Source organism: Temnothorax curvispinosus, unplaced genomic scaffold (assembly GCF_003070985.1).
Source record: "Temnothorax curvispinosus isolate PA1 unplaced genomic scaffold, ASM307098v1 QBEX01003817.1, whole genome shotgun sequence".
NCBI lineage: Eukaryota > Metazoa > Arthropoda > Insecta > Hymenoptera > Formicidae > Temnothorax > Temnothorax curvispinosus.
The window spans coordinates 21,136-31,639 of NW_020213597.1; the positions used below are offsets into that span (position 1 = coordinate 21,136).

Genomic DNA, 10,504 nt, shown 5'->3' on the forward strand with positions numbered 1-10,504 from the left:
CACATTTAATATTATTAGTGGTTAGTTTAGCGTTTCGAATCGTGAATAACATTTGGAAACTTTATGGTTTATAGTTAAAAATGTTAAAATGAGTCTGACAGATTCGAGAAAAGTATCTTCGAGCATTATTAAAAAGAGGTAATTTTGATAACAATAAAAATATGATATGATCAAAATATTTTGTGAAATATTTTTCAAAATTTTTATATTTACAAAATTACTATTTATACTTATTAGCGATAGAAAATGTTTACGAGATAGATTTGTGAGATGAAATCGGACTTCTGTAGGCTTAAAACTTAAAACACTTGTCGATAAATCCAGGTAACGCGCTCGTGAAGATTTATTTATCGTCGATATCTAAGCATGATATCGATATGCGTCAAATATGGTGATTGCGGGTCGCGAAGAGTTCCTGTCAGATACAAAATATTATTTATGATACTGACAAGCTTCATTATGTAGTTGTACTTGAAACTTTTCGACATTAACATGACGTTGCTATTATTACATTTCTTTAGAGTATTACAAAATCACCGTGTTACGTGTTCGGTTAAAATTAGACATATAGCTTGTAGAATTAAACTTGGACAAAATATTGTCAAAATAATTATAAATATTTCAGATATGAAATGGAAATTAAAGAATAGAAATTATGATCACGTCTTCTCTATATATACAAGTAGAATAATTTATTTCCTTCCAACAACGAAGATTTCTAAATGAAACGCGCAACAGTACTCGCGCTCGGTCCCGACTCTCTTTTCTAACACTCATTACTTATCCTCGTTTATCTCAGATCTTTTATCCGGAGGATTACCCCAACACCAGCAGCCATCTTTAAGCGCGCAAATGTGCAAAAGGAGGATCTTAGGCTAATTTGATCTTTGTAAGACGCGGATAAAAGAGAAAATTCACGGTGTGCCCTGTCGTATCGGTGAGTAAAGAATAGCATGCATTAGCCAGGTCGTGCCCGCGATGCGAGACTTCACGTCGAAGCACCATATACGTGTATCTCTATATACGCGCGCGGCAACTCGACCTCGCGCTCGCGCTCGGTATACCTACTCCGATCTTATGCAAATCGTCCGGGCGATGCGCGGCGCGCTGTGGAATGATGAGCGGCTGGGTAAGGTCACCGAGGAGGAAGGTTAAAACAAGCACGGACTTAATCCCCCTCTCGCCCACGGTGAGCCGACGATGCCGATACAATCCCCGATAATGGCGCAGAAGCAGGCGCGCGGGGCAACCCTTTCAACCGCAACACAGCGCGGCCGCAATTAACGTTCAGGTGAACCGTCTTCTCGTGAAAGAAGTCGAAGGACTTCGTAACCCTCGATATATCTCGATCGTTATGCGCTTCGCTCCTCGCCGGGGGATTCGTGATAATCTTGATATAATAATGTGCGACTACAGGTGCACATTTCATTGAACATGATGTATAACTTATAACAGATGCAGCCGCGGTGATTCGATGACGCAATAGACGATAATCGATCTCTCGATTTCTTCGTAGCTCCCATTCTTTATTTCCTCGTTTCTTTTATAATACTTTTTTCTTCTTTTTATTTGATCCTTTATTTCTTTATTTCTTGCATTTTTATAACTTCTTTTTTATTTATTTTTCATTTCTTTTATTATATTATCCTTTTTATCCTCTTTTTGTTGTTTCCTAAACAGTATTATAACTTGCTAAATATTTGCTTCATAATTTGCTTTATTTGCATAATTTATTTTTATAATTTATTCTCTCATAGGACAAACTTTTTAATATTTACATATAAAAAACGCCGTCTTTTTCATACAGAATCGATTTCTGTTTAATCAGAAATGCGATGAAATTTTCTATAAAAATGTACAGATATGATTGCTGCTATAGCGCTTAAACGTTAACGTTTATGAATTATGTTAGTCTGGAACGTGTAATTACGATTACACGGATCATAATTTAATCGTTTGCGAGCGAGAGCGGGATAGTAGTTGCCAATGTTGAAGCAGCATTCTCTCTCTCTCTCTCTCTCTCTCTCTCTCTCTCTCTCTCTCTCTCTCCGCTCCCCGAAGATCATCAGGTCCATCTCACGTCGGGTCCTCGGTACAAAAATTCGTATCGCGGAATGCCGTGTCTTTGTCTCCGACTCTCTTATTATCGGGCTCTCTCCCAATCTAACGATTCATGTGATTCGACATCGACGATACTTAAAGGTAACTCCTTCCGTGACATTAAAAAGGCACTCCCAGGTTCTCGATGCACCGGTCCCTTTGCTTGCAGTTTCACACGGCGATGTCGGATGTAGAAATATCTGCACTGACGTTCCATTTCTATGGCGTTTTACGAGCAAGCATAATCTTTTTGTTCATATCTATCTCGTATTTGGCGTGTATTCAAGAACAGCTCTTTTCCATTACGTGCATGTAAATTAATAATATAAAGTATATATTTAAAGTAATAATTATTCTTTTATATATTATGTAAATCTATATATGGGATTATTATCTCTTATATCTATTTATTTCGATTGTTTTTTAATACTTTATATTTTGTTATTTATTATGTATTCATCTATTTCTTCGCATGCAAAACTATGTATTAACTTAATTTTTGAAAAATTTATTGTTAGAATTAAAGTCCTTTCAAAACATCTTGTATATATTTAACTCATATCTTATTTGCTCTTTCTCTTGCTTTTACTTGTCCTTCATGCAGTAATCAATATGACTTCGTACCTTTCACATCGGATCGTCCGTTAAACCGCAAATATATGAACAAGACTGAATAATTTGTGTTCCTTGGATTATTATCTTCCAGATGTATCTATATATGTTTGAATCTAAATGTATACATAACACATATAAATACATGCGTGTATAATCCTCTATACAATTATATTGTTTAATTTCAGCAGATTTATATTTCTTCAGAATGTTGCAACAAATGTTTATTACCCATTTCTGAAATCACATATTTCCACAAATTTAGCTAGTTTACGTAATTATTGAATACTGAAATTTCAAAATTAACTCAAAATTAAAATTTTTGTTTCTCCTCTGATTGCGAGTCTACATAAACATTTTTTAAAGAGAAAAACTTAATTTAAAGAGTAATTATTAAGATGTATAATGCTAGAATTTAAAGAGCTGTAAACGATAATCTATTCATTTTCCGTTAAAATGATGATAATGCAGGTAAGCCTGTATGCAAATGTAATATGTAGGAAGTCATTGTTACATCTCAAGTTACATTCTTTCGCTGTAACAATATTGTGAAATTCCTATACGGATGTTGGAGATTCGGTGAGAAACGTGTAGATCCGCGACAACCTCGATTCGCATAATTAAATGTCGGTGTCGTACCACCTGCGATTTCATAAAGTTTAAAGTTCTAATTAGCGAAGATGTCACGCTAACAATCCTCTTTCTCAAGTTACCACGTAATCTAGCCTTTTCTCAAGCTAATGATTTTACGACGACGCACACTACGATTTAATCTATTTCACAATGTATTGTTTTGTAGAAAATTATAGAGGCTGCATACCAAAATTGTATCTCAAATATAAAAAAGGGGCTTCAAAATTGTATGTAAATTATTGCTCACAATATAATTATATAGATAAATTTAAATAACTGAAGCAATCAAAATTAAACTTGTTTGCGTTATCGTGATTGATTTTAGTTTTTTTATTTTACCATAAATATTCACGTCGCGTGTGTCACAGTTATATTATTATCAGGATAAATTTAAAAATTACTTAGTTTCTATTCCGCAAATAATTTTACAAATTTATTAAGCAATATTAAAGGTTTAATATTTTGATGTAAAAATATGCAAGTGCAATATATATATATATTAATTTTTAACAACTTATTGATGAATTTTGACAGAATTGAAAAAAAGTTTATAGCAAAATAAGTGAGCACATTAGGCATTACATTTTTTCATTCTTATATATATTTTTTTTATAAAAAGGTATATGTCTTTCTGCTGTTATCATCTGTGGTACTTTTGATATGGCTCTTGCATTGGACGCAATATTTCCTAAGAATGCGTTAGCTAGCGTACAGTAAATTTTTATTGAGTATTATTTATTTAACCAGAGAGAAGCCTGAGAATGGACGTGCTCACGTTTTAGAAGAAATCCGTTCACTGGCGCCTCCATGTGCATAAAACGTACACGTTAAACTACGTAGCCATGGATATTTCCAGCTGGTAACATATTATATTCAAGATTCTGCTCCATGGTATGTAAATGATTGTTTGATTCTATTCCTAAATTGCTATGTCCACAAAGTATAATTGCGTAACAAAGAATTATAAAAAATAATAATTAAAATTGGAATAATTTAAGCCTAGAAAAAAATTAAAAATGAGAAAAAATCGTTAAGGATGTACAAATTTTGATATTTATTTAACAAATATTGTCTTATTGTATGCATGTACATATAAATGAAGTTATAAAATTATATATGAGCACGATTTTTTCTGCAATCTGTTCTACATTTACCGGATATAATTTTTTTGTTATTAAAAATATCTCGGCAAAACTTGGAGAATTATTATAAATAAATTATATGTATACTTTTACTTTAAGATTAATTAATTTGAAATAAGACTTAATCCAGCAAAAATGGATTAGCCTCAATAGAGACTATTATCCCCACAGATTTTAATCGGTGGCCCTATTTTCTTTGCATGTGTTTTTCTGCTTTACATTTGTATTTATATTTCTTATTTTTAAATTTTTGTTTCATTATTATCCATATTATCCAATTATTTCGCGTCAAACTATACAATTCTCTAATGACGTCTAATTCTATATCATTAATTATAAATAACATTTCGTACAATTTAATATTATAACATAAAATAACATGATATAATAGTATAATATAATATAAATTTGTGATATTATAATATAATATTATAATATTATAATATGATAATAAAAGAATTAAATGTTGTGTGATAAATGAAATAAATTTTTTAATGTGTATAAACTTATGCTTTGTTGGCGCAATATTTGATATCACTTTTGATATCTACTTTTATAACAAAAATAAAACAACATTGTTTCACAATAGCTATTTTGACGGTCGCGGATATTTGGTGCTCTTTTCTTAAAAAAAAAAAGATATTATTATTTCAAATACAAATTCTCTCTCCTGATCCTTTGCTATCCAATGGATGTACAGTAAAATTATTCAAACTTAGATTGATATCCGCAGGAATGTGACCCGAAAATTAAGGAGGGATTATTAATTTTATCATCGGCCCACGATTCGACACTAAAGAAGAACCAAATAATTATCTCAATCGGTATCGACCATTATATGGTATTCTTCCGTAACCAATTGTAAATCTTCCCATAATACTTGTCAAACCAACGTATGTCGGATTCCACTCGTTCTATCGCTTGTTGTATAGTTCGCGTTGAGCCAAATTCATCCAGATGTTCTTTTACAAACTCTACCAGCTAAAAGATAATAACATATAAAAAATAGATACATTAATTTTTTGAAAGAGTAATGAGAACCTTGTGGAAATTAATTACGTACGTGCTTCCATCTGTTTATCGAATTGATTAAAGAGCTTAACATTTATGTTATGTTTTCTATTTAAATTTGTTTTAACTCACTTGAAAAATATATTCATACTATTATCTTTCAACTTACGTCTTTCAATTCGTATCTTGTACTTATTCCTTTTGTTGCTGCCTTTGCGACTTCATTGAAAGATGACGTCCCAAGACTAGATATAATAAAAGATTTATGTTATATCAAACTTTCATAGTAAAATTTAATTCGATCTAATAAGACAAAGATTCATGGCAATGACAATTATAATAGAAATTTGTGATATTTCCTAGCGAGATTAATTTCTAACGAAACTAATGATGTTCTCTATTTCTAAAAGCTTTCTGAAATAGAAACATATGAATGTAAAATATACAAACATATGAATATAAAAATAAAGGATTGACGCTTACTATTTCTTGAGATGTTCCCATTTATCTCTAAAGTAATTAAACGTGAGTGACTGCCCGACAACATTGTTAGCTATAAATCGGAAAACCATGGTGGCATCTTGCTTCCTGATTCCCGAATTTTCCGTAAAGGCCCAATCTAAAAGTTGATTTAACAGCCATATCTCCCTTGTGCAGGCTAATGCGTTCAAGAGTAGATTCTTTTCCGATCCTACGTTGGTTCCTCGGTATCGCTGCCAAATAAATTCCCATTCGCTTTGTCCACCCACTCGAACAGCCGTGCAATAAACCACGCTCCTCAAGTTCGGCGAAATTCTAAATACAAAATTTGTAATGGCTACAAAAATATGTGTAAATAGCTTTATCACATATTCTAAAGCTAACGAATAATTTATAGTGTTACAATTAATATGTTTAATTCGCCAACAGAGCGAATGGAACAACTTCATCGTTGCGATCTTGTGCATCGAAAAATGCAATAATGTGTCAATAAATAATCCAGTTTTAAATAATACATAATATGATATATGACATTTCTACTTACGGATTATTAACATCCGGATCAGGATTGTTACGCCAATACCTGAATTGTTGCACGGCGTTCGTAACACAATCCTCATGGTCGAAGTTACATGCCCAAGTTAGAACATCAATTCGTGTCAAAATTGTCAGCTGAGAATCTGTTATTTCGTCAGTGAAACCGACTTGCTTGTATACATTATCGAGTAGTTTTAATACAAACAACTAAAAAAATATTGAAAGTGAAAATAATAAGTATTATTTATGTTTTATGCTAACACTATGGAACATCTAATTAAATAATTATTGATATTTTTCATAAATATCTATAATATAACTGTTAACTAATACTCTAGTTTGATGAATACATACACTGAATTTGTCATGACTTGGTGTTTTGATTAACATATCTTTTAAGAAATCTATGCCTCTGAAAGCTGCCCTCCAAGGAAAATACTCGATTTCGCGGACCAAATAAGATATAACATCGAAAGCGATATTGTAGTCGAGCTTGCCAGCTCTAGCCAAGTTAAGAGCGTCGTCGATCAATTGCGCTCGGTTATTCGCCGAAATACGTGTTAAATTTTGTTTCAATTGTCTAATTATCATTTGCCAGTTTGTTCTGTCATAATTCACTCTATAGTACGCTGTTATATAAGCATAATATACATATATTATCTAACGTCGCATTTATATTTTTATAATATGGAACCAATAATCATCTTATCATCTTCTAAAACTTTTTAGTATCTTTCCTTCTATAAATTTGAACAATTTCCTTTATATATTTCGATTTACAATGTTTTTCTTTAATTACTCGAAAAATTTATGTTCTTGATATTATTCTTGATACATTTCAAATAAATTAAAAAAAAGTTTTAGATTAATATCCCCTTAATGGTATTAAGGGTATTAACAAAATTGTTCAAAATTATTTTACAATTAATATTCTTTGAAAAAACTAAAGATAAATATTAATAAATTTTGCATTATAAAAATAATTTTTAAAATTTTTACTACAAATATAATTCTTGTATCATGGATATTGTATCAGGATATAGTTACCAGTTTCTTGCACATTGAATATTATCCATTCAAATGGGCTTACACGGAAATCGTTAAGGATAATCGAGCGTTCCGCTTTTAGCCATTCCGTAGGTTGAGTGTTATTAAAGTTTAATTGCTTTTCCCATGTATAAGTAATAGGTATCCACCATAATGATTCAGATGTGATCGTTGTGTCGTTATTGTCAAGCAGAAAACGTTCCTGCGAAAAATAGACGGCGCGTACAATGCTATTATAAATCTCTTAAAATCTAAATAATTCGTTAATTAAATAGTTGCCCGTAACAGCATTATAATGTAACATTATATATTTCATAATCTTCTTTTGTGACGAAACAAAGTATTTTACATGTAATAGAAAGATTATCTCAAGTATTTAAATATAATAGAAAGATTATCTCAAAGACTTAGCCTCGCACCTTTAATTCTATTATTCACCGTATTATGTTACTGACTTTTATTCGTTTAATTTATTATTTCTCTTAAATTGGTTGATCTATGGAGTTCGAAATGTCCCTACGTTATTATGTATTCATGAGAGATTAAACTGTTTATTATTTTTGACATCTCTTGAATTACTCGTTATTAGCATCTTGAATTCATTATTTAATAGAAAGATGATCAAGTGTAGAGAATGACTGTACAAGTCAGCCACATTGGCTTTTACTTGTTAAATGGTCATTTAATAAATCGCACTTTATTGAATTATTATTTAATTTATAATTATTAAAATACCTGTGTCAGCATAATAATACTGTCGTTGTAGGTTCGTGAGACAGTAACTACAGGAAAGCCGGTTTGCAATGTCCAAGTATCCATTATTTCTTTAACAGTTACGTTTGGATGAAGTACCTTATCTTTGTGAGCTTGTTTGGTCAGAGCGTACCACAAATCATTTTGCTCAGCATTTTGATAAGCTCTATTTGATAGAAATATCGTCAATTATTGTCGCATTATATAAAACTTTATTTATAAAATCTTATTTATATTTATAATATCGCAAAAATATTATTGTTAATAATTATTGATTTTAAATCGTTTTATATATAAATGAGCAAAAGTTTACTAAATAATCTTTACTTATTTACTTATTACTTCACTTACTTTTCATTCAAATAATTAGTCAGACCCTTCTCGAAAACATTTATTGTGAGAAAATGCGCCATCATTCTTATTATGGTAGCACCTGAGCAATTTTAGTATTCATGCAGTTACATTAGATTTCTTTAGAATCGTCGTAATTTACTTATTAAATTTTAAATTGTCAAGTACCTTTTCCATAAGAAATCCTATCAAAGATTTCATTAATTTCATCCGGATGACCGATTTCAATGGATATGGGGTGGGAAGATTTCAAAGCGTCTAAACTAAATACATCTTGAAGTTCGTCAACGACGAATTGATCCAGCATTCTCCACGTCGGTTCCAGCTGTATGTTTCAAGAATATGACAAATTTACATTACAATATAATATATAAAATATATTCAAAACATTCAACATTTTCTAAGCCATATTTCTCAAATTGCCGAATTGCCAATGCAACAATTTTGACAATGCGTGCGATATGTAACCCTGGGTCAATAAACGGCTTACTGCATTCACGCCGATATATTCCATATAAGTGGCGAAACCCTCATTCAACCAAATATCCGTCCACCAACTTGGAGTCACTAAGTCTCCAAACCATTGATGACTGATCTCATGTGATACAGTGATAGCTACACGCTGCTTGCTAGCACTGGTCGACATGCCTTCCTGATACAACATCTTTGTCTCTCTAAATAGACAAAATGTAGCATAGTATTTCCGTATCTTATACAATTATTAGCGTATTTCGCGTATATTTATGAAATTATAATAATTTTGTAAATTATAATGATAGAAGAATTAACTATTTCCAGAAGAATTTTATAAACTGCTTCTGACTACAGTTTTAATAATCTCGTAAATTATCTTAAAATATAATTATTTGTATATATTAACGATAAAGATTTAATCTCTTTTCAAGCACAAATCAAGTCACGTAGCAACAAAATAGATTGGTTTTAAAATTGTTTTAACGTTTGTAGATTAATCATGAGTGAATATATTGTATATGACTCAATGGTTACTCCAATATCATATATAAATCTACTTCCGATGAAACTTCCACCTTCATGATATTATCAAAAAAATATTAAATAAATTATTAATATATTAAATAAATAATATATATATATAATTAAATAAATGTTTCCACGGCCAACGAAATTGTAATACTTCTTATAAAAAAAATATCAATTTATCGGAAGAAATGACGAAAATATTTATTAGCCACATACTTTTCGAGTATATACTTAAGCGCGTTTTTGTCAGTAAAGTAATAACACACTATTTTACATAATACAAATAATTATATATAAGTATGTAGAATATAGAAGAATGACTGTATTATGAAACAGAATAATTTCTATGCATCGCAACGCGTTTCGAAATTCATTCGATGATATTTACGATATTGCAAAATGGGATTAATGTTTTCTTATTTTATACAATAATGAAATAAAAATGTAATTATTAATCGTCAGTGCGCACATGACATCCTTACCTAAATGTTAACAATCCCCAATTTTCCATGGCGCCGGCGGCGAAATCAGGTAGCGCGACCATATCCATCTTCGGTAAAGGGAATTTGATTTTGAAATAGTCCTCGAAGTATCTGAGTACTTTCGGTCCAATATTCAAGCTATATTGTGCTTGATCAATGGCATTGTGACGCGCCCAAACTCTAAAGTTTCTATTTTCTGATTCCCGTACATCAAAATCAGAAACTACGAAGGCTACCAAGTACGTAGACATCGGTACCGAACGCTTGTAATGATCCCACACGTATGTGTTTAAACCGGGCCTGATTATAAAAAAAATAAGAAAGAAAATGTTCCTTAAAATTCTGCAATACTTA

At 31.1% G+C, this 10,504-nt stretch overlaps 1 protein-coding gene across 1 annotated transcript; it reads right to left on the reverse strand.

Annotated features, from left to right (window-relative positions):
* Positions 1 to 4,953: 4,953 nt before the first annotated feature.
* Positions 4,954 to 10,447, reverse strand: LOC112452909 (aminopeptidase N-like). Its single transcript, XM_025013357.1, has 11 exons — positions 10,151 to 10,447; positions 9,157 to 9,340; positions 8,835 to 8,991; positions 8,667 to 8,748; positions 8,298 to 8,481; positions 7,563 to 7,764; positions 6,870 to 7,144; positions 6,523 to 6,722; positions 5,982 to 6,293; positions 5,668 to 5,743; positions 4,954 to 5,468 (listed from the first exon to the last, which is right to left on the reverse strand). Exons 1-11 carry the CDS (start codon positions 10,399 to 10,401, stop codon positions 5,322 to 5,324), a joined length of 2,070 nt encoding a protein of 689 aa, XP_024869125.1. The 5' UTR covers positions 10,402 to 10,447; the 3' UTR covers positions 4,954 to 5,321.
* Positions 10,448 to 10,504: the final 57 nt, after the last annotated feature.

Excerpts from the sequence above, each read along its gene's own strand:
- LOC112452909 (XM_025013357.1), bottom strand. The coding sequence starts at position 10,401 with ATGTCTACGTACTTGGTAGCCTTCGTAGTTTCTGATTTTGATGTACGG. Across the intron at positions 8,482-8,666 it reads ACTAATTATTTGAATGAAAA|AGCTTATCAAAATGCTGAGC; the intron begins GTAAGTGAAGTA and ends TCTATCAAATAG. Across the intron at positions 7,145-7,562 it reads ATTCAATGTGCAAGAAACTG|CGTACTATAGAGTGAATTAT; the intron begins GTAACTATATCC and ends CTTATATAACAG.